General features: G+C 42.7%; 1 protein-coding gene across 3 annotated transcripts in view; it reads right to left on the minus strand.

Moving 5' to 3' along the window:
• SPMIP4 (sperm microtubule inner protein 4) overlaps window positions 1-25,407 on the minus strand; it is a 60,171-nt gene that overhangs the window by 34,048 nt on the left and 716 nt on the right. For 2 of the 3 annotated variants that reach the window (XM_075586808.1, XM_075586809.1), the window contains exons 2-3: window positions 24,394-24,551; window positions 14,627-14,806 (exon numbers count right to left, since the gene is read on the minus strand). In XM_075586808.1, coding sequence (XP_075442923.1) covers window positions 14,627-14,806; window positions 24,394-24,527 — 314 coding nt within the window. In that variant the 5' untranslated portion in view covers window positions 24,528-24,551. Of the gene's footprint in view, window positions 1-14,626; window positions 14,807-24,393; window positions 24,601-25,407 lie in introns of those variants that run through there. The other variant, XM_075586810.1, reaches the window with a different exon arrangement.

The following is a 25,407-nucleotide window of genomic DNA, read 5'->3' on the forward strand; positions in this document are numbered from 1 at the left end:
ATGGCCTATATACGCTAAAGGGTGCTAAACTTTAGCACGTCTTAGGCCTATTCATTTGAATAAGGGGTAATCCGTGTTAAACCTTAGCACCCTTTAGTGAATCAGGACCCAATAAATCGGTGTTGGGATAAAACTTTAACATTTTGAATTTATTATGAATTCATCAAAAAAATATAAAGACAAATTATATGAAAAAGTGATTTTTCTGAATTTTGATCAGAAAAAAAATTCACAAATTGCATAGAAATTGTGAAGTAAATAGGTTTGTATATCTACAGTTTATTCTTGTTATGTATTCATTTTTTTTTCTAAATGTGTGCTATATACTGTAACTTTCCAATGCTGGCCTGTATTTACAAAGGGGGAGATTTGGGAGGAAAATCAATCTTTCACACACATGCATAGGGATAAAGGAGAATGTATCAGTTGTAAGGTACTAAAACAATACTTTTTATGGTTAAGCATTGGAGGTGTGTTTCTTCATAAATGGAAAACTGACCAGTGTGGTTTTATGTTGCATGCTACCCAATACACAAAGTAATACAATTAGCTAATTAACTAAGCTAACCAACCCATCAGTTTTTATGGCCACACACAGCTCATTGTACTATATCTCAGTTGTATGGCTATATTATGGTAATGCCTTCCTGGTTATGGTTTTAGGTTTTAATCACCAGTCTACGATTTTAGGTTTCATTTGCCTGACTGGTGGACTGTAATAAAAGCTGTGTATGGTTTAGCAAAAATGCAGTTGGATAATAAAGCAGGATTCATATGTCTTTGTAGGGCCAAAGTCCCAAAGTGTGAAGATGTAGAATGGTTGTAAACCTTGATAAAGTAAATTCATTGTAAAAGCTCATCGAGTGCATCAACCAATGAGATTTCTAAGAATAAATGGCATGTCCCTATCGCTTCCAGTATATGGTTATTGCTTGGAGAAAGAGCAAGCAGGGGTGATTCTCTCTTTAACGTGTGTAATAATAAGAACAGATAATTATTGTTTTATTTCCTGCTTAGAGGTGTAATATAAGCAGTGCATTAAACATTGTAGGAATAAGTCCCTGCCCAAAGGAACTTACAATCTAAAAGTGTTGCTTATGGCCACAGATATAGAATAACTTTACATGTGCATACAAACGTGACATATGTATGATATACTGTAAGAGCTGTCATGTCATGCTGTATGTGGTAAAGTTAACGGAACTGATCACCTTCACTTGACCTCTGTTTTGCCCACTCAGCATAAGATTGTATCTTTTTAAAGTCATGTATATTAAATGATACAGTGAGTCAATGGTTTTGTTTCAACTTTATTGTAGTTTGGAAGAAAAGGGACACAGGGCGCACCAAAGGTGAAGTTAAAAATGTATTAAACAGACAAAATAAAGCATGTAACAACCTACCTATATAAAGTCTGTAGTTCAGTGGATTCGTTGAATAATTGTCTGTGCTGCCTTGTTGCTGACTCGGGAGCTGGGAGACAGTGTTGTATTCGAGGCGTTGAGATCCCGCGCGCAGGGATCAGCTGGTGCCTCGGCGTTGATCTGCTGCTTCCGGGTGTGTGGCCCGATGATGTGTGATGATATAATATGATATAATATGTGTGTGGGTGTGATTGTCTACGATTGTAAACTTTTACTAAAATCGCTGCTGCGTTTATTCATTTGTTTGAAAGCAGTGTGCCTTATTTATTAATTGTTATGCTATTTTTGTTTAGGCTTTTAGACTTATATTTGGAGTTTTCCATAGATTATAATGTTCAGAGTTTTGGAAACATCATACTGTAGTTTTTTTTAAAGTGTACTCGTACAATCACAGTGCACTGGAAGAAGAAGCCTATGAGTTTTCAAAAGCTCCGTACACTATAACTTCATCTATCAAAAACTGTAATGTTAGTCCACTGAAAGGTACTGTATCACAACCTATATCAAATCTACTTTGCTCCAGGTCCAACACAGCTGTTAGGGCTTACATTTGTAAATCTATTAAACATCAGAAGCTATAAAACAAACATTACAAATGTTGGAGAACCTGTTAAAGTTACAGATGAGTTTTTGCATTTTATCTCTATTTCAGTACATATTTCCTCGGTGGGATTGCATCCATACTATAATACATTTTTGGGCAGGGGGGTGAGGATATGTATTGGTTATTTTTATATACATCCTGTATGTACAGTATAGTGGAAACATTGTTTATCAACACAGCAACATCTAGTGGTGAAAATGGCTATTACAGTTTCATGTAATAATAATAAAACAAAAACATACTGACACCCAGTGGTCAAAAGTGAAAATGTCTGCTGTTGGTCTTAAAGAGGCAATCCAAGTGGCACTTAAAAAAAAAAAAAAAAAAAACAAATATATATATAATCACCACAATTATTAAGGTTATAGTGGGTAAAAAAAGGGACAAAAACCCTCCACAGTAAAGCATAAAGCAACTGTAAATATTACTGTATGTTCATTTGCATGTCTTAGACAGGTCTGCAACCCTGTCTTTCCCCATTGTCACCCAGCATACAGCGCTTCAGCAGCATGCATTGGCTTGAGGATTTGCTTGTGTAATACGAGCTTGAGACAAAAGGTGGCACTGAGTAATATTTACAGTTGCTATATATATATATATACATGGAGTTTTTTGTTTTAATATATGCAGCCTTTGATTACCTTTATCGAAAATGAAGTACCTAAGCTGCCGATCAATTCATTCTCCAGTGAGCAATCAGCAAAGATCCTGCTTCCCAGAGTTCACTAAATGGCTGCCTTTCAGTTTCAATCAATCCTTCAGTCAATGTAACTCAGCAGCTACAATGTATTCTGATATTACTAAGGTAACATTATCTATTTTTACAGTTTGCAGCTCAAACTGCTGGGAACATTGGCAACAAATTATCACAAACTGGAAAGTGTTACAAAGATCTTGCACTGCTGGGGAAGTGGGTTAAAGCCTGCTATAGAAATCAAAGGATGCTCAGTATATTTAAACTCATTAAAAATGGCATTAAGAGTTGAATAATAATATGAAAATGCAGTATTATCTAATACTACAGAACTGATTTATATAAAAAAAAAACACATACTGTAGGCTATTGCTTGGATTGCCTCTTTAAATTCTAACCGTTCATTTATAACGTTTAGTGTGTTATAATCACCTCGGCATGAAAGACATTGCCAAGAGTTCTCAGCTCTTTTAGTCCAGCATACAATGAACATGTTTATTGTCCATTAGTCTTTAAACAGCACTGCCAGTGATCCCGCACTCCGCAGTATGAGATCGGTGTGAGACTCCTCCTCACCTCCAGAGCAGAGGGGAGGGGTAATGACAACGGTTGGTGGGGCAGGGTAAAGGCGAAAGAGCCAGGTAATGACAAAAAGGGCTGTAGTTACTGTATGACTGGGGTTTGGGCTCTCCCCACCATGGGATTTACCCCATGCTGTGTCAGACAGTGAGACCTGACAGGGCTTCTTTATCTGTCAATGCTGGTTTCAAGCAGCACAGTTGCCACACTCAAATGATATTGGAATTGTATAAAGAAACCAAACAGAGGACATAGTTGTTCCAGGCAGCTAGGAGGCTCAAAACATGTTTTTTTGTGACTGACAGCATTTGATACAACGGAATATATTAACTGAAGTGCAATACAGATCCACTATTGCATATTAACCGGTACTCTGCAACGCATTGCTTTGCGTTATCTGAATATCCTCTAACAGAATTGATGTTGGACTTAGCGTTTGTAGTGGGATTGCTATGAAGAAATGTAAAAACATAAAGATGATAAACATTTTTTTTTCTTTTGCAGTTTGCACAACTACATTTTTTTGAGGGAGTGCATGTTTAAAGGTGTAAGACTAAAGTAAAGTAATGGCAGATGCATGTTGTAAGTCAAATATACTGTAGGTTACAGGTGCATATGAGTATTTTTAAAATATTTTTTAAATGTTTAAGGTTCCCATTTTTTTTAAAACTTTATTTGCTAGGAGATTTTCACATAGAGACAGATTTTACAAAATACAACAATCGACAAACAGGATAAAGGGATTTACATAAGATACATTTGTCACAATCATATGGCCAGGCCGAGTACAGTCATTTGGCAACTGTTAAAAACAGTACAATGGTTCAACTTGTGGTCTGCACATACGTGTGCAAAATGGTTTCAAATATTCGTTATGATCACGGAAATCAATAAAGAGGAAATTGTAAGAGACTACATTGAAAACAAGTTTATAATGTGTTACGAGGAGTGAAAATATCCCCCAGACACTTTCCTACTAATTGTAATTCTAAGAACCATTTATTCTAGAAAAAGTGTTTGACATTCAGAGGTGTCATTTTAGAATATATTAAATTTTTTTTAACATACCTTCCAGATCAAATACTAGTTTATCTACTTGTAAAGTTGTAGGTAGGAGGAGATGCATCCAGTTTGTTAAAATCACATTGCTCACTGCAAATACGATTAGGTCTACTAGTACAGGGGCTGAAATGGAAATTTCTTTCAAATTTTAAGTGTTGTCAAAAATCATGGTTTTGTTATTTGTAACATGGTCTCCTTTTGCGATCTGACCAAAAGCCGCGAATAAGAAGAGTATCCCCCCTTCTACATTTAGGAGCAAGGTCTGTCAGTCAAAAGTGTCTTGTTTGCATGGAGTGAGATATGAGCTCTGTGTATTATTTTAAACTGCATATCATGGTAAAACAATTAAAATGTTAACCCTTTGAGGGCCCTATGATTTTGAGGCTTGTCATAATCAGTGGCACCGGGGGGAGGGGGGGGGGCCTTATGACTTTTCTAGGGGTATCGCAACCTCTACTCTCAAGTGACCTGAGATTGTGAGCAGAACGAAAGAAGAGGAGAACCTCCTCTTCTATTCTTAGCATTAGGGCATATTGTACAGATGTAATAACTACACTAGTGATCACATGACACAGAAACTGGTGATATACCACAGGCAGAGTGGCACTAGTAGTAGCTCATGCAGCAGCAGCAGCAGCAGCAGCAGCAGCAGCAGCAGCAGCAGCAGCAGCAGCAGCAGCAGCAGCAGCACCTTAAGTTGTAAGTCTCAGGCTCTCAATTTCTCTCACTAGACCCTACTGCTACGGCGACAGCAATTACGACACCATTTTGTACATGTATGAGTTTTTAATAAGGGAAAATAAAAGGAGTATGTCCCTGGGCCCTCCCTCTCACCATTCCATCAGGGATTAGTCAGTTAGGACAAATATATAACAATTCAAGCACTGTACCAACATGGATGTTACATCTGTTGCTGGCCATGCTGTATGAGTGCTGGCTTGTTAATGCCCCCCAAAATAGTAAAAAAGAACAACATTCTGAAATCATGCCACTGGCAAGTAGGCAGCTGGCAATGATGATAATAATGACGGTGGTGGTGGTATGCATTAGATCAGCGGTGCGCAAACTGTGGGGCGCGACCGTCAGGGGGGGCGCGAGACTGCCGGTGGGGGGCGCGGGGTTTACAGAGGCCCCGCGCACTTCCTGAAGGCACTTAAATTAAGTGCCAGGGGAGCTGCAGGGCCTCTGTAAACCATACTTACCCGTGACTCCGGCTGCTTCCTTCTTGCGTCGCCATGGCAACGCGGCATCAAAATGACGCCGTGAGGTCATGTGACGTCACGTTGCTATGGCAACGTGATGTCATGACGCCGGAGGGCGGGTCATTGGTGGTTAGGGGGGGCGCGGAAGAGAGGAGACCGCCGGCAGGGGGGCGCAGGGAAAAAAGTTTGCGCCCCCCTGCATTAGTGGATGCTGATGGCGGTGGTGATATCCAAAGGGCAGGCTGGCACTGGTGGCAGCTCAGTCAGCAGTCGTAGTTTAGCTTTTTAGTATCAGGCTCTCACTTCTCTTTCAATTTCCCTCACTTACTAATGTTGCAGTAGTCACAAAACACTGTTCTGTACATGTACGAGTTTTACATAGGGGAAAGGTGACAATAAACGGAATACTGGTGGCAGCTCAGTCCGTCAGCTCAGCACAGTCAGTCAGTAAATTGTCATTTCATTTGGAACCTACTTAGTCAAAAACAACAACAATTCTTCTTAATCTGTGATTTAATCAGTTTCCTCCTCAGAAGCGGGGGTGACATGGAGACTGGCATCAATAAGATGTTAATTCATTTAAATAAATGTAAGCATTTCCACAGCACTCCTAGGCAGATTGGTTCTACACTCTATTATGGTGCACCTTAGGACTTTGTGTTGGGACCTCTCCTTTTCCCTTTTCTGTCTCTCTACACACTATCACTTGGTGACCTCATCAACTGTTTTGGCTTTAGGTACTGTATCAACTCAACGCATATGATACACACATATATACCTATCCACCCCTAAACTCACACCTGCAATCCAGTTACAAGTTTCTGATTGCCTCCTGTCTAGATTCTCATGGATGATGCTACCCCACCTTAAATGTAATATGTCTAAAACTGAGCTCCTCTTATTCCCCCCTAAACCTGGTCTCAGCCCCTTTTTTCATCACAGTAAACGGTACTATCATCTATCCTGTCATAATATAATTGTAGCATGGCTGGTCCAGGCTGACTCTCTGCCTCCTGTCATGTAAGCTCTTAGTAGCTACAGGCTGGGACAGGCTATCATAGGGGCATTGACCCCTCCCCCCTTATGCTGACTCTGAGTGACAGAAGTGGTGGTGACTCAGGGTCTGTGTACAGCAAATCATGGTACAGACATTGTGCCCTCCCCTTCTGGAGTCTCAGAGAGGAAGTGCCAAAAGATAGTTCAGTTGTTGTGCAACCCCCTAGGGAGAGGAGGTGTATGCTGCTCCTCCCAGCTGGGAGTGAGCCAAGCCAGTCAGTCCCTTCTGGGCTGACTGAGCCAGAGAGATCAGAGGCCTCAAGACTACCAGAGAGCCCAGCACCATCCAGAGGCCTGGGATCCTCTGTGACCTATCTGTTTCTGCTGTGTAACATCTGCAGTGAATATCAAATACAACATTCCTTTTCATATACTCCTGCCTGAGCTCTCAGTCTATTGTGTAGGGGTATGAATGAAATCTGCCCTAGTGGGGACTGACTCTGGAAATCCTGGAGCCCACTGGATCTGGAGGCGCTGACACTGAGTTGAACATCAAGATCATCAAAAGCCTGTCCTGTTCCCTACACCATCGCCGACCACTCAGCTCTCCTGGACCCTCACAGGTATGCACGCACCACAAACAGAAGTAACCAGTATTACATGTTCCATTGGGGGGGTGGGGAGGGGAACTGTGTTATAATTGGAGGCGCTGCTGAGATGGCAGCAACATGGCAGGCCTTGAAGGGACTATATAGCAGCAGCTGCCCCAGGGACCGCGGGCACCCATCCGTGTTAAGGAAGGAGGGAGTCTCTCCCTGAGGTGACACCAGGGAGGGGGCTGCCTAGACCCTTACCAATGACAGAACTTTGTTGGAGCAACCCCACCGATGGGATGTTACCGGGGAGTGCTGTTACCCTTCATCATATCCAAGACAGGGCCAGGACAACCCTCACCACGCACTGTGAGGAACCCTGGGTACCTGTGCAAGTTGGGGCGACCCCCCGATGGGATGTTACCGGGGAGCGCTGTTACACTTCTTCAATCACTGAAAAATGGGCCAGGGCCCTCACAGAGTACCGTGACTCTCTGCCTCCTGTCATGTAAGCTCTTAGTAGCTACAGGCTGGGACAGGCTATCCTAGGGGCATTGACCCCTCCCCCCTTATGCTGACTCTGAGTGACAGAAGTGGTGGTGACTCAGGGTCTGTGTACAGCAAGTCATGGTACAGACATTGTGCCCTCCCCTTCTGGAGTCTCAGAGAGGAAGTGCCAAAAGATAGTTCAGTTGTTGTGCACCCCCCTAGGGAGAGGAGGTGTATGCTGCTCCTCCCAGCTGGGAGTGAGCCAAGCCAGTCAGTCCCTCCTGGGCTGACTGAGCCAGAGAGATCAGAGGCCTCAAGACTACCAGAAAGCCCAGCACCATCCAGAGGACTGGGATCCTCTGTGACCTATCTGTTTCTGCTGTGTAACATCTGCAGTGAATATCAAATACAACATTCCTTTTCATATACTCCTGCCTGAGCTCTCAGTCTATTGTGTAGGGGTATGAATGAAATCTGCCCTAGTGGGGACTGACTCTGGAAATCCTGGAGCCCACTGGATCTGGAGGCGCTGACACTGAGTTGAACATCAAGATCATCAAAAGCCTGTCCTGTTCCCTACACCATCGCCGACCACTCAGCTCTCCTGGACCCTCACAGGTATGCACGCACCACAAACAGAAGTGACCAGTATTACATGTTCCATTGGGGGGGTGGGGAGGGGAACTGTGTTATAATTGGAGGCGCTGCTGAGATGGCAGCAACATGGCAGGCCTTGAAGGGACTATATAGCAGCAGCTGCCCCAGGGACCGCGGGCACCCATCCGTGTTAAGGAAGGAGGGAGTCTCTCCCTGAGGTGACACCAGGGAGGGGGCTGCCTAGACCCTTACCAATGACAGAACTTTGTTGGAGCAACCCCACCGATGGGATGTTACCGGGGAGTGCTGTTACCCTTCATCATATCCAAGACAGGGCCAGGACAACCCTCACCACGCACTGTGAGGAACCCTGGGTACCTGTGCAAGTTGGGGCGACCCCCCGATGGGATGTTACCGGGGAGCGCTGTTACACTTCTTCAATCACTGAAAAATGGGCCAGGGCCCTCACAGAGTACCGTGACTCTCTGCCTCCTGTCATGTAAGCTCTTAGTAGCTACAGGCTGGGACAGGCTATCATAGGGGCATTGACCCCTCCCCCCTTATGCTGACTCTCTGAGTGACAGAAGTGGTGGTGACTCAGGGTCTGTGTACAGCAAGTCATGGTACAGACATTGTGCCCTCCCCTTCTGGAGTCTCAGAGAGGAAGTGCCAAAAGATAGTTCAGTTGTTGTGCACCCCCCTAGGGAGAGGAGGTGTATGCTGCTCCTCCCAGCTGGGAGTGAGCCAAGCCAGTCAGTCCCTCCTGGGCTGACTGAGCCAGAGAGATCAGAGGCCTCAAGACTACCAGAAAGCCCAGCACCATCCAGAGGCCTGGGATCCTCTGTGACCTATCTGTTTCTGCTGTGTAACATCTGCAGTGAATATCAAATACAACATTCCTTTTCATATACTCCTGCCTGAGCTCTCAGTCTATTGTGTAGGGGTATGAATGAAATCTGCTCTAGTGGGGACTGACTCTGGAAATCCTGGAGCCCACTGGATCTGGAGGCGCTGACACTGAGTTGAACATCAAGATCATCAAAAGCCTGTCCTGTTCCCTACACCATCGCCGACCACTCAGCTCTCCTGGACCCTCACAGGTATGCACGCACCACAAACAGAAGTAACTAATATTACATGTTCCATTGGGGGGGTGGGGAGGGGAACTGTGTTATAATTGGAGGCGCTGCTGAGATGGCAGCAACATGGCAGGCCTTGAAGGGACTTTATAGCAGCAGCTGCCCCAGGGACCGCGGGCACCCATCCGTGTTAAGGAAGGAGGGAGTCTCTCCCTGAGGTGACACCAGGGAGGGGGCTGCCTAGACCCTTACCAATGACAGAACTTTGTTGGAGCAACCCCACCGATGGGATGTTACCGGGGAGTGCTGTTACCCTTCATCATATCCAAGACAGGGCCAGGACAACCCTCACCACGCACTGTGAGGAACCTTGGGTACCTGTGCAAGTTGGGGCGACCCCCCAATGGGATGTTACCGGGGAGCGCTGTTACCCTTCTTCAATCACTGGAAAATGGGCCAGGGCCCTCACAGCGTACCGTGAGGACCCTTGGGTACCAAGGCACATAGATTGTGTTTCTGGAACGGGACCTTTCAAGCTCTGGAGTAACCCCTGCACCATGCACGATGTACTGTGCAAGTTGGGGGCGTACCCTGTGGGAAATTTATTCCGGGAGCGTGAACACCATACCTGTTCTACAAGGGAAGGGCCCCTTACAAAGTACCATGAGGGACCTTGTGCTCCTTATTATTAAGGACTGTGTAGCAGTCTACAATGTGAAGAACGGGCCCCTGAGGCGTCACCAGGGACACCCATGACATATTATACCATCATGATTTATTTAACAAAACACATCATTGTGGAGGAATTTTGGCCCACTCTTCTTTACAACGTTGCTTCAGTTCATTGAGGTTTGTGGGCATTTGTTTATGCACAGCTCTCTTAAGGTCCAGCCACAGCATTTCAATCGGGTTGAGGTCTGGACTTTGACTGGGCCATTGCAACACCTTGATTCTTTTCTTTTTCAGCCATTCTGTTGTAGGTTTGCTGGTGTGCTTGGGATCATTGTCCTGTTGCATGACCCAATTTCGGCCAAGCTTTAGCTGTCGGACAGATGGCCTCACATTTGACTCTAGAATACTTTGGTATACAGAGGAGTTCATGGTCGACTCAATTACTTCAAGGTTCCCAGGTCCTGTGGCTGCAAAACAAGCCCAAATCATCACCCCTGCACCACCGTGTTTGACAGTTGGTATGAGGTGTTTGTGCTGATATGTTGTGTTTGGTTTTCGCCAAACGTGACGCTGTGCATTATGGCCAAACATCACCACTTTGGTCTCGTCTGTCCAAAGGACATTGTTCCAGAAGTCTTGTGGTTTGTTCAGATGCAACTTTGCAAACCTAAGCCGTGCTGCTATGTTCTTTTTAGAGAGAAGAGACTTTCTCCTGGCAACCCTTCCAAACAAACCATACTTGTTCAGTCTTTTTCTAATTGTACTGTCATGAACTTTAACATTTAAGATGCTAACTGAGGCCTGTAGAGTCTGAGATGTAACTCTTGGGTTTTTTGCAATTTCTCTGAGAATTGCACGGTCTGACCTTAGGGTGAATTTGCTGGAATGTCCACTCCTGGGAAGATTGGCAACTGTCTTGAATGTTTTCCACTTTTGAATAATCTTTCTCACTGTAGAATTATGGACTTTAAATTGTTTGGAAATGGCCTTATAACCCTTCCCAGATTGATGGGCAGCAACAATTGCTTCTCTAAGATCATTGTTGATGTCTTTGCTATTTGGCATTGTGTTAACACACACCTGAATGCTCCAGACCAGCAAACTGCTAAAACTTCGGCTTTTATAGAGGTGGTATCAATTATTTAAGGCCATTTGATTAGCAGCACCTTTCTGCTACTTAGCATCTTCATTCCTATGGAAGCAGTAAGGTTGTACTTAGTTTTTCACACATAGCTTCTCCATTTTGGCTTTATTTTTGTTAAATAAATCCTGACTGTGTAATATGTCATGTGTTGTTGTTCATGTGAGGTTGTATTTACCTAATTTTAAGACCTGCTAAGGAACAGATGATTGTTATTATGTCCTGATATGTAAAACCATAGAATTCAAAGAGGGTGTACTTTCTTTTTCACATAACTGTATGTGTTTATTTATATAGCGCCATTAATGTACATACTTTAGCGCTTCACAGTAGTAATACACACGACAATCATATAAATAACAAATAATATAAATAACACATAATGGGAAGAAGTGCTTCAGACATAAAAGTAACATTTAGGAAAATGTGTCCCTGCTCCAAAGAGCTTACAATCTAATTGGTAGGTAGGAAGTACTTACAAAGACAAGTAGGAGGGCATTCTGGTAAGTGCGTCTGCAAGGGGCCAAGCTTTATGTATCAGGTGTATAGTATTAACCACGGAGCTACTCATATGCTTTATTAAGCAGGTGTGTTTTAAGGTGGGTCTTAAAGGTGGATAGAGAGGGTGCTAGTTGGGTATTGAGGGGAAGGGCATTCCAGAGGCTTGGGGCAGTCAGTGAGAGAGGTTTAAGGTGGGAGAGGGCATTGATACAAAGGGGTTAGAGAGAAGACATCCTTGAGCAGAACGCAAGAGTCGGGATGGTGCATAGCAAGAAATTAGGGCTGAGATGTAGGGATTATAGTAGGAGCAAGAGGTTTTAGGAGATGGGAGGGAATGGAGTCAAGAGGACAAGTGGTAAAGGGAGAAGAGAAGATCAGCAGTGACACATCCTCCTCTGTGACACCGGAAAAGGAGTCAAGGAAGGCAGGAGGAGAGTTACGAAGAGGTGTAGGATGGGAGGAGAAAACAGAGGGGATGTCCTGACATATGGATTCCACCTTTTCTTTGAAATAGTCAGCAAAGTCCTAAGGTGAGATGGAGGAGGAAGAAGAGGCAGCTGATGGTGGTCTGAGTAGGGAGTCAAAGACAGAGAAGAGTCGGCATGGGTTAGACTTGTGTGTGCTGATTTTCAGACAATCCCAATAAAAGTCCCATTAATTGAACTTAAAAATATCCAAAATAGAATTTTCCAATTTATTTGGAAAGAAAAAAGACCAAGAGTGGCAAGGTCGGTAATGTTAGCTCACAGAGGAGGCGGGGGCATGGGAGTCGCAGACATCAAATACTATCAGGTGGCCCAATTGAAACAAGTGGTGATGTGGAACAACGACCCGGCAACTACTGCTGCGGCCAAGTTTATTCGAGCATTTGCCCGTTCTTGGCCGCAGCAGTAGCCTGGCGCGCGCCCGAGGGTGACGGGCGCGCGCCGAAGTAGCGGAAGAGCGCCCTCCGATCGGGGCGCTCTCCCTACCGCTGCCGGGTCCGCCGGGTCCCCCGGAACCCCCTGCCGCCGTCCCCCACATCGCGGGACTCCCTCGGGGAGCCCTGGACGCGCGTGCAGGGGGCGCAGGCTCCCGAAGACGCGTGACCGCGCGTCTATGACGCGTGACCGCGTGCGGCCACTAGCAAGCCGGGAAATCTCCCGGCTTGCGGATCTGGCCGCACTGCAATTAAGTGTGTCGGCAGTGTACATGCTGGCTGGGGATTGAGTCAATTTATGTGAGTCCACTTTCACTGACGTCAGTCCTATGAACTGGGTTAAAAGAGGAAAGACATGTGGAGAAGTTTAAATTAGGATCGATGAGATGTACATGGGAAACTTGGTCTAAAAACAAAAAAAAATATTCACTAAATTCAACTCCATCGTTAACGCCTATATTTATTAATCCTGAGTTTAAACCAGGATGCGCAAAAAATACATTCAAACAATTCAGAGAGCTAAATATTACAATGGTAAATGACTTGGTAGTAGAAGGGAAACCAACAACATTTAATGAGATACAAATAAAATATCAAACACATGATATTCCAATTTTTAGTTTTCTTCAAATTAGACATTATTTGTTGAAATTATCTCAGAAAGAGAAATTTCCTGCTTGAACAAAATTTGAAAGACTTTGTAAAAAAGGTGTGTATCAAAAGGGGTTGATCTCAAGAATATATGAGGAATTAATTCTAGCAACAACTCCTCAGAATCATAATTATATGTTAAAATGGGCTGAAGATCTCAATGTAGAAATAGATAGGGAAACCTGGGAGGATATCTGGGAATCGGCAGCTAAAACTTCAATTTGCACGATAACGAGTAAAATATATACAACATTTTATATCAATGGTACCTAATCCCGAGTAGGCTGAGCCAGATCTCCCCAGGCACATCAGATTTATGCTGGAGAGGATGTGGCCTGAGAGGAGATATGGTACATATATGGTGGTCATGTCCACAGATTCAAAAGTTTTGGACAAAGATCCAGAATATGTTACAGGAAATTACAGATACAAGAATCCCTCTAGACCCACTAACATATTTATTAGCAAAGCCTGTTAGAGGTATCTAATACGATGAGAAAAACGATCTCTATTGTTCTTACAGCAGCCCGTTGCTCTATAGCAGCGGCGTGGAAGAATATAAATGTACCACCGAGACATACAATAATTAAAAGAGTGAATGAAGTTAAATTAATGGAAAAACTTTCAGCTCAACTTAATCAAAAAATAGATAAATTCTATAAGGTATGGGAACTGTGGCCTTGGGTTTTTAGGTAGAATCCTGATCATGGTTGGTTGTTATCCCTTGTCTCTTTTACCTTTTAGCCCTTACGCATTCCCTCCCCTTCCCATTCCTTTCCTGTATGGGCCCATCTTTATCTATCCTTTTTCTTTATCTTTTCTATGTTAAAAAATAAAAATAATTTGAAATTAAAAGAATCCAAAGAGATTTATATATTGATATGCAACATACAGAAAATAGTAAAGAAAAATTGTTATGAAGATAATTGTTTTTACTAAGATAGATGTATACATATTGTTTCTTTATCAAAATTGTACATATAAGTAAGATGTTAATTTAAGTAAAATAATAAAAAAATATTGAAAAAAAAATAAATAAAAAAAGTAGGTTTGTTTAGCCTGAGAGGGCAGAGTTGAAACAGGACAGCATAAATGTGTAGTGATGGAAGTCTGCGAGAGTGTGAGATTTCCTCCAGAGGCGTTCAGAGGAACGAGTGCAGGAATGCAGCACGCACGTGTGGGAATTTAGCCAGGGTCTGGAGTTAGAAGGGCAAGAACAGCAGAGAGAAAGCAGGGCATGTAGATCAAGAGAGGAGGATAGGGCAAAGTTGTCATTCCTGACCAGGTTATCAGGGTCTGGAGTAGGGTTGAGACAGGAGAGGGAGGAGCATAATGTGGAATCAAAAGCCACGTGCTCACCGGTGTGCCATACATGAGAATGTCTAAGATTAATTCCAATACAGACAAACCGAAGGCAACTTACCTTGGCCAGGGGTCTCCTCCATAACTATAGTGCTTGTGTCCTTTTGCCTCTAATGGGGGAGGTTCTGTCTTTGGTCTGTGATCGTCTGGGAGGGATATTGGTCCTATTCCTCCATATTCTCTTTCCTTTCCCCATGGAAGTCTTGCTAACGCAGGGGTTTCTAGCAGGTACTCTTGGTATCTGTGAATCATAATTATTATAAGCATGAATATTAAACTTCCCTAAGCCATGCACACGTGACATAACAGCACACGTGACATTACAACTTACACAATGTATTGGACAAGTGTAACTTAGAAATGCTGAATATGTACCAATAATGCACAAGCATACATGCACACGCATAAAAAGAGCAGATGCCTTAAACTATGTATTTGCTGCAAAATATAGCTTTTATCAAAACAATAAGACCGAGACTGTCAATTTTCTCTACTGCGTTACTGTAATTAGAAGTTCTTCTTAAAAATCCAGCACTAGTTTTTAAACAATGTTTTACTTTGCAAAAATCTGTTGATAAAAAAAGGGCCATGGCAACGGGCCAGTCATGTGATGCGGTGACGGAACGTAACAGTGCGTTGTCATGGCAATGCATCGCCACTTGACGTCACGTTGCCATGATGATTAAGCATCACACTACGCTGCGATGCGGATGGAGGAGGGCTGATCTCTTACAGGGGCCCCTCTCTCCTCCACGGTAATCTCATATGACCAGGTACGTGTTGGTGGTCACTTCATGTTTTGAGGAGCAGAAAGAATTCGACTTGATGTTTCAAGGAATTGCTAATGATCTAGCAACGGACATGCAAACATAGTCTGAAGTCAAAGAAGCAAACGACATGTATAGACAACATTAATGTATAAAGTGCAACCATTCAGGAATGCAGTGTGTGGGGGAAATCCATCAGAATATAAAGAACATTTACAAGTGTATGCTGCTGACCCCTGATAATGGATGACCGGTTATAGCTGTATACTTGTACATTCTTCCTTTCCCTAAAGTTTCCTCACCTAAAAAAAACAATATTTGAGATCCACAGTATCAACAGCTGCTAACCTTATATTACAGCACCAGTGATAACACCAAGTACCAATATTGATAACATGTCTTTGTTCTTTTTTTTTTGAGGATTAGCAGGTATTGGAGGCAAGGGTAAAAACGTTACTGCTATTGGCTCACTGATGTTTAAATGTATTTTAACTACTGATAATTCATTGGCATGCTTCCTTATGGCTCTGGTAAAGGACAACTACACTGTAGAATGGTATCCAGCTGTAGGAATAAAACTAAGGTAGTAACTAGTTACTGTTATTACTGAGAATTGCAGATAATATCCCTGAAACCTGTGAACTATGGGATGGCATTGTTGATATGCCCTATCTGGCCTCAGTCTAAGTACCAACAGGTTACCTTAAATACAAGGTTAGACAGAAAGCCTACAGACTCTGTTCCACAGAGCATAACCACTGTTGTACAGATGTGGCGAGATACACAAGTTCCCCCTGTGAGTCACTTGGAGCAGGTGGACTGTGGCCGTGATCGCGGCTAAGCACGATCACGGCCCAGAGCAGAGGGAATTTCCCAGAAGGATTAATGCAGCAGGGGGCCCTGTTTCTGAATGGGACTGCTGCAGGGTTAATCCTACTGGACCGCCACTTGTCTGTAAGAGCTGCGCCGAGAGAAGCACAGCTCTAACAGCAAGTTGGGCTATTTTTATTATTATATTTAGCACACAGGATTGAAGCAGAGAATCTCTGGAGCTGAACTGCATTCAAATCAGGTACAGGGACCCCCTTCTTCCCGAGGACAGGCCTCTGTATCGGGTGCTGGTATCTCCAGCAAGTTTAAATTTCCCACAGCATGGCCCACGTGACCGGAACATTTAAACTTGCAGGAGATACCGGCACCACATACTGGGGCCTGTACCTTGGGAAGCAGGGGGTCTCCGGACACGAAAGTAATGCGGTTCAGCTCCGGAGATCCCCTGCTTCAATTCTATGTACTAAAAATCAAATTAAACCAAAGCAAAGCTTCATTACCTTAGTGCAGTGGTTTTAAATCTTTTTTTTGGTTAAGGAACCCTAGGATTAGATTGTGAAATTCTGGGGAACCCCAACATTCTCCACCCTGTCCATCTCTCCATCCCCCCATTCGTCCGTCTCTCTCTCTCCCGCCCTTTCACACTGCCCATCTCTCTGTCCCACCCTTACGCTCTCTCCCACCTCTTATGCTTTCTCTCCCCTCTCTAACCCCTTACACTTCCCCCCTTATACCCTTAAATCACACACTCTCTCTCTCACACTCTCTCTCACACTCTCTCTCTCACACTCTCTCTCACACACTCTCTCTCACACACTCTCTCTCACACACTCTCTCTCACACACTCTCTCTCACACACTCTCTCTCTCAATCTCTCTCTCACACACACATTCACCACATTGAGACAAGAAGCAGGCAGCCTACTCATGCTGTACCATACTGTGAAGTCTTTGCACCCAGATGCCCCTCATAGAGGCATCTCCCGCCCGGTCCGCAGCTCCCTCCTCCTCTCCCCGATCCGCAGCTCCCTCCTCCTGTCAGCTGGAAGTTGAACGCAGGTGCCAACCGGAAAGGAAAAGGAAGGATCACAGTGACCAGGCGGCTGCTTCTACTGAGCTGGGGAGCCGCTGGGTCACTGCTGTGCCGGGTGCTGCCTTGCCGCCAGGCCTGGGACAGCTGGAAGAGTTATCCCAGCTCTCCGTCCCTGGTGGCCACGGAACCCCTGAGGGGTGCTCGCGGAACCCCGGTTGAAAATCAGTCTTAGTGGATAACCACCATAGTAATGAAGGGGTTAAAACCTCTCACGACCCCTCTTGGTGGGGGGGGGGGGAGGTCTAATAACTCCCCCCCCTCTAGATTAATGCCCAAAATCCTGATTAGCCAAATGTGGCTAATAGTGGTTTTGGGCATTAACCAAAATAAAATGATACAGTGCAGCAATTGCCCCAAAAATGAAATAACATAAAACCTTTTGATTGTCACCGTGAATTACTAGACCCACTTAATGTAGAGCCTAGATATCCACATTGGCAATCCACATTGGCAATTTAAAAATTACATTAACAATAAAAATACATTAATAACCTCCCCCCGCCCCCTTTCATTACCTTAGTGGCTAACCGGTAAGGTGATTAAGGGGTTAACCCTCCCACTACACCCCCCCCCCCGGAAATCATTACCCCCATCACCCACTCCCTCTACCACCAACACACAGTAATGGGCAGTAGCCCTATTAAAGTGGGGATGAAAACAAGCGCAAGTTAATTATTAAACGTGCAAATGTGAATAAATAAATAAATGCAAATATAAGTATAGGAAGTGAATGCAGTGCAGCTCCCAGAAGTCAAAGTTTCCACTTGTCTATAGCAATGAGAGGAACACGAAAACTGGGGCGTAAACACAATCACTAATTAATGGTCAATAAAAATGTCCAAAAAATAGTGAATATATGTGACATATACATATAAAAGGCTTACAAGGGACTCGATAGGGACTAGATATCAGTGTCATCAGCTGTGTAGAGGGACTCTCCTGATTGTCCGTGCGACGGGACGCTGGGAGCTCCAATCCGAACCCAGTGCAACCTGACGCCACTCGTCAGTGACAGAACCCGGAAGTAGGAACCCAGATGACTTTGCACATCAATAGCAGAGACGTAGAGCAACTAGGCACACTGGAGGGACACCGTGGAATAACGCAGCATACAGAATCATGGACAAGCGGGAGAGTCCATCTACACAGCTGACGACGCTGACATCGAGTCCCTATCAAAACTTTCAGCATCTCCCTATGAATGTAAGGGAGTAAAGAATCCAGCTACCGCAACCTGAACCTATTTGGAACACTACTGGAGAGACAGACGACAGCACCTTGAACTGGAAGGATCACACCGTGAGATCTCTCTAAGGTTTTCATACCTTAAGGCTCCTTTTACTGTTTGTTTGTTGGTGAGTTTGTACTTTTTCTTTATCAATACATTTGAGTTTTAGACGCTATTATACTATTGTGGTTTTATTTCATTTTTCTGTTTCTTCCCTGAGTGGAAGTTTATAGTTTTTTGGGCAGATCTGCAGTGTGTCCCCGACCTAGCCCTCATGATTACTTCATGTAAGCATTTTATATTTAAATGTCACATATATTTACTATTTTTTGGACATTTTTATTCACCATTAATTAGTGATTGTGTTTGCGCCCCAGTTTTTGTGTTCCTCTCAAAAGCCCTATTATCCAGATCTGGCTAATAAGGCTTTTGTCCATTCAAAAGGAATCAATGGGCGCAGTCTTCATCCTCCTCAGTTGCACCAACATTTAAGACACTATCTACTGGCCGACAACCTCTTAATTACCTTAGCGGGTAGTAACCACTATGATAATTAAGGAGTTAACCCCTTCCACTATCAACACCGGGACACCTAACCACTCTCCCGTGGGCAACTGCCCAGATCACTCAACCAGTCCACCCCCAACACACACAGTAATGGGCAATAGTCCTATTAGCCAGATCTGGCTAATAGTCCTTTTGACCATTTTGAAACATGAAAAAAAATGCACATTACAAAATACAATAAAATACAGTATACATTAAAATACAATCAAACAATAGCCATCAAAACCATTGATTGTCACTGTGGTGGTTACCTATGCCCTCAACAGGAGCACAGATAGCCATATTAGCAATCAATGGGCACCCTACTACCCCCATCACCAACCCCAAACAACCCCCACCCCCCATGCTGGTGGAATCCCGGTAGGATTAAAGCAGCGGGACTCCCATGCAGAAGCAGGAACCCCCACTGCATTAATTCCAACTGGTTTACTGGGCTTTTAGACATGGGGAAGCTGCGATCGGGCCACGGTCTGTCTCTGTTAAGCACCAGTTTCCTTACACCCAAAATGAACTTAGATAACGCTGCATCTGTACACTGAACCAGGCTCTCTTTTGATTCAGACCATATAAATTCTACACGTGGTGACCCCTAATTTCAGGCGCTACTGCCCCCTAACAGCAAGTACTGTAGCCAGGAAACACGCTATTGAGGGTGACAGGTGACATTACCCTTACTGTTTGCCTTGATCGCTGGACGTTCGTTGCCTGTTTGTCATCTTGGAAATGGGCAAAATACATAAGCTAATAATGAGGGATGGATACGTCTAAATAAATGTTGCCTATAGTTTTTACTTTAATCTCCAGTATGTGGAACACATTGCTCTCAATGTTAGACTTGGTGCCAGAAACATCCGTTTGCTTTAGTGTGAAAATATTTTGATAAGCCATGATCATTTGCTCTGACTTGGTAAGCAACCTCCATGGCACTCAATTTCTATTATATTTACATTCCTTTTTTTTTTTTTTTTTTTTTAAATACTGGTTGCTAGCATTAGAAATTTAAATGTAATCACACACACAATTTGTAGCTGAGCTAGGTTTTTTTCTGTACTACAAATGCATTTCATTCTTGCTCTGTAATTATAATTCCTTGCAATAAATCAACAGCCAACTTCTGCAGAGCATTTACTCATACTTGTCATGGCTGCCTCCTGCATTAAGGATCAAAGGTTGAGAGCTCAGAGGTAAAGTGCTCAGATGTAAAATAAAGGTCAGCACAGGACAGGAGAGGGCATTGGAAGTTAGAAAATATGAGCCTAGTAATGAGCACCTCAAGCTCCCTTTCTGTTTCCCTAACAAAGAACATCACTTTATTCAAAGGGGTTAACCATATACGCCTACTTTCGAATAATGCCTCCTGATGAACCAACAAAACCTCAAATGGGATCAATAAGGAACAGGTGCTATTAACTATTTTAATGTGATGTCTAGATCCGTATTCGACGTATACTGTAAAACACAAAATCTTATTACATCATAACATTCGCAACATAATCCATGCACATCAGTATGTTAATTTTGCATTGAGAACCCCAGATAAAGCTTTACACCACCTCACACAAATTATTACATAAGTACTGTACAACTAACTATTTAATGTTTCAGTCCTTCTTGCTCCGTTTTCACAGTTTCCAATGTATTGCATTTTTTTTTCAAGCTATTTCACTTTCAAATGTAAGGCAAACAGCAGGTTCCTCTCGCAGCAAAGACATTCAAGGACTTTAAGTTTTGATGTTTCTTTTTTTGTTCTTCTTTGATTGAGGGTGATTAGTGGTGTATTGTTAAAATTTCAAAGTAAATTATCATATGTGAATATAGATGCAATAGTTATGACTTAAATCCTGACAACATTGTTTTTTGCCACGGTATCAAGTCACAGGATTGTGGTGTCACTGCTCAGTAAATTGAACCTGAAGGGATTACTTATAAATCATTAATGTTGACATCTTTCTGCACTTTACTACACTGCATAATAATTCCTTCACCATAGAGTGCAGCTTTAAACACTGAGTTCAAAGACAGCTTCATCCACACCTACATCCATCTACAGTACTTAACAATAACCCTTTAACGTTAAAATATTTTATTGTGTTAAACTATTGTTCATACATGACATTTTATTATTGAATTAAACTTTGCACGTAACGTTCCAATGGACTTTGCACGTAACGTTCCAATGGCTTTCAATTAGGAGTGTCAAATACAAAATAATGGATATAAATGTATCAAACAGATATCAGGTACTTGTTCGTAGAATTGGTAAACAATACATAAAGAGGACGATCATTAGGATTTGGTTTCCTCACAATATATATTGCGAATAAGTCTTCTCTTGCAGCACGTGTACAACTTAGTCAAAGCCGGCAGTTTACTCTATACTTACAGTATGTGACCGAGCTATATTAATTAAAGTTATTTTAGCAAAAGGGATACACTTGTCATGTTCAAGCTGTGAACCTGTAATAGACCTCTGTCTGTAATACTGTAGGAGTGTGACATACTTAGCCTCACCACAGTGGCCTACAAATGTGAAGGTGTTACATGTGATCACCACGGCATGTTAGGGCATTGACCACATAAGCGACAAAGCCTTTTCTTAAATATCCTTTGTCATATAGGAAAATCTTCTTCTTTGTTGTACTTTATATCACGAGGCTGCAAAACATTTTGATGATCATCAAAACACATAATATTAGGTGCTTTAGCGTTGGTTGACATGTGGTCATACTGGCACAAAAAATGGGCCAGATTCTAATGGAAGAAGACAAATGAAAAACTGTGACACACATTGTGGCCCACCTTGTAGAACACGCTATACATGCAGTATATGGTTGATATTATATTGTGCATTTTATAAACTCTGTTATAATGTTGAGTGTGATAAATAGATAAGTATTCTGCTGAAAGAGTTCACGTCAATTTAAATGTAGTTTTTAAATGCCCCCCTTTTTAAATGCCCCCCTTTGTGTAATCAATCACAGCTGCATGCACACACTGGCCGATTTCTTTTCTAGGGAGATTCGTTACAATTGTAGGAGATCTCTTCATCATTCATTGACATTAGTTGGGTTGAGAGGACGTTTTTTCAGAACAGTAAAAAAAAAAAGAGGATCAAAAATAAGGAGAGTTGGACAATACATACATGAAAATTCACATTACCACTGCTTAAGGAAAAAAGACCAATGTTGTTTATAGTTGCTTAAGTACAAAACACTAGGGTGAGCCTGTTATCACACACTTCACATTCATGTCAGTCCAAGAATCAAATGATTATCTTACAGATGCAGCCACCAGTATTAGAACACATACCTGGGAAATTCTGGCAGTTCCTGGGGCAGTCTCACAGTAATTGCCTCAACATTTCTGTGAGATTCTTAATGGCTCATCGGATTAACACAGCGGGGGGTCCCTGCAGTGCTATTCAAACTGAATGGGACTGCAGGGACCCCTGCTGTGTTAATCCGATGGGCCATTAAGAATCTCACAGAAATGTTGAGGCAAGTTGAGGCATTTACTGTGAGACTGCCCCAGAATTTCCCAGGCGAGAGCTCTAATAGTTGTGGCTGCATCTGTACCATATCAAGCCATAGATGAAACGCCAGTCACTAGTGCTCACTTTAATGAAGGTATTTCACAATAACCTACTTGCACTGTTTAGTGTGGTGTTTCTCAATCAGGGAGCTGGGGAACCCTTGTGGGCCGCGACCCTCTGACAAGGCCTCAAGAGAAAAAAAATGCTTCCTACTTAGGTTGCAAGTCCCTAGCCCCTTGGAGACATACAGGCTGTGATCCGCCTCTTCTCTCTCCGCCCGGCACAGAGGAGAGAGGAGCCTCATCATCTCCAAACAGCGCAGGGCGCATCCACTGAGCAGCTGACATGTTTGAGGTGTGTGGGAAGGTGGGATGAAAGACGGAAGGAGTGTGGACTTTGTGTGGAGACGGTGAGGGAGGCTTGTTCTTTTTGTGGGGTAGGGTCGTTAAGTTATGTGGTGTAAGTGAGAGATGTGAGGTGAATGTGGTGTTTGTGATTAAGAAAGCGGTGAGTGTGTTGTGTGAGAAGCAGGATGAATGTGGAGTGTGTTGAGTAAACGGTGAGTATGATGTGTGTGACGGTAAATGTGGAGTGTGTAAGGAGGGTGAGTATATTGCATGTAAGGGGATGAGTGAGGTCTGAAGAGCAGGGGTGCCTTCAAATTGTAAAAATCCTTCAGGGGTGCCCCTGCTCCAAAAAGGTTGAGAACCACTGGTTTAATGAATGAGACCATGAGTATGGAGAAAAGCCAATGAAGCACGGTGGTATATAATTATAAAATGTAGCCTTTCAAGGAAGCTCCTGAAATTACCTCAGCAGCTTAATGTTCACAAACATGTTTCAAAGAGTTGACCTTCCCTTTCACTGTAACAAATTGCATTGTTAAGTAGTTAATATGTCCCATCGTATCTTCTAGCACCTAAATACAGTATATTAAGAACTGCTGATACCACCAGATTACCACTTGTAAACCCAGAGCTCCCCAAGTTCAGACCTCAAGAACAAGCAACAGGCCACATTTTCTCTAACACGTAAATAAAAATTAACCCAGCTCTAATCATCACTAAAACAACTTGCTTAGGTATTTTGTCCAGTTTTTTTTTTTTAAAAGACTAAACTTAGGGAATTCTACATCAAGCCACCATTATAAAAAAAAAAAAATTAAACAAGGGATCTCCCGTTGGTTGTCACTGCATTGGCTACAAAACAACTGAGGTTGACCTCGCAGAGTGATTACGCCAGAACTTGCATGAGTCATGTGGCTATTCTGTTATTGTCTCTGCAGAAATTAATGTTTGTGGTTGTATGAATATTGCCATACATACTACTGCTTTAATAAAAGTTCATGCTTTTAAAGCAGTGAGATGATTCATACAAAATACTCAGCTGTACACCAATGTCCTTAAACAATTGGCAAGTTATTGTCAATTATTCTCAAGTACAGAGTCTTGTACATTACAGCATAGATCATAGACTACATATAGTACAACTAAGCAGCTGTATAGTTTCCAGACATGTTATTTATCATTTATTGTTTTAAAGCTCCTCCAGTGAATATTGTCCTGCACTTATTAGATAAATACAGACAATTATTCTTATCCCAATATAATCATCAACTGTTTTTTAATACTTATAGGCCAGAGCAATAAAGTAACTTACACCTGGCACTTGAATTGCAGATTCCCTGCATCTGAACCACAGAACTATTTTATATAAATTCCCTGAAGCAGGCAAAATATGTTCCTGGCTCTTCCATTCCATTCCTGAAAACTTGACCTATTTGTTTGATTTCAGTGTAAAGTATTTCTTACCGTTCTGGTGACACTGTTGAGCGCTGTGGTGATTGGTGAGGGGTCCATAGTTCAGATGACTGTAGAGTGGGAGATAGCGTGTCTGCCCCTTCTGTTTGTCTGTAGTAGTGGGACAAGTCATACTGCACCTCCATCCTTCATACTTTAACTTCTTAATTCTAAGAGGGGCAAAGTGTTCAGATATAATGACAGACTCAACCTTCTTCAACTGCTGTACTCAGAGTGAGCCAAGGATCAGATAGTGTAACACAGGCACCTGCTAATGAATCCAGGATACAGTAGGATCCGCCTTCACTATTCTAATTGGTCACTTGTTAGCATTTCAGCTTATCACACCATTAAAGAAGTGACAGTATTGTTATTAACACTAGTACAGTAAGGAAGGCCAGTTTATATAATACGGTAACAAACTAAGGAAAATCTTAGAAGGTTACAAGCCAATGCAGAGTAAAAAAAACACCGCCACAAAACACACAATAGTAATCTGATGCAGAGAGTAAACATAGAAACAGAAGAGCCTAACCAAACAATATATTATTATGTCACGTCTATTACTGCTGTGAAGAGCTAAGCACATTAATGGTGCTATATAAATAAAGATATACATACTGTACATACAGTAAGAAAAGGCTCATGTGGTGTGCTGCATATGCCAATACTGGGTAATGTTGCCTTACTGTAACATCACTAAGGTACTGTATGGTCTGCGAGGTAGTTGGATGCAGAGAACTCTTCTTAAAGCCACAGTACAGCATTGTTAGTATATTGACACAAAATATTTCGTTTAGAAATTTGCCTTCATTTTTTTTCCTTTTCCAGCCAAATTATATCCTCTATTGTTCATCCTCCAGCACTTTTCATAATCAGAGAAATATGGATTTTGAAAATGTTATCGGGCTAATTAAACATGGCAGCCAACATGAATATGATATGAAATCAGGCTTTTTCATAGTCAAAATACCTGTAATTTTGAAATCACTGCAGTTCTATCTCACAAAACAGTATTTAGGTGTA

The sequence above is a fragment of the Ascaphus truei genome, chromosome 2 (assembly GCF_040206685.1).
Source record: "Ascaphus truei isolate aAscTru1 chromosome 2, aAscTru1.hap1, whole genome shotgun sequence".
Taxonomy (NCBI): Eukaryota; Metazoa; Chordata; class Amphibia; order Anura; family Ascaphidae; genus Ascaphus; species Ascaphus truei.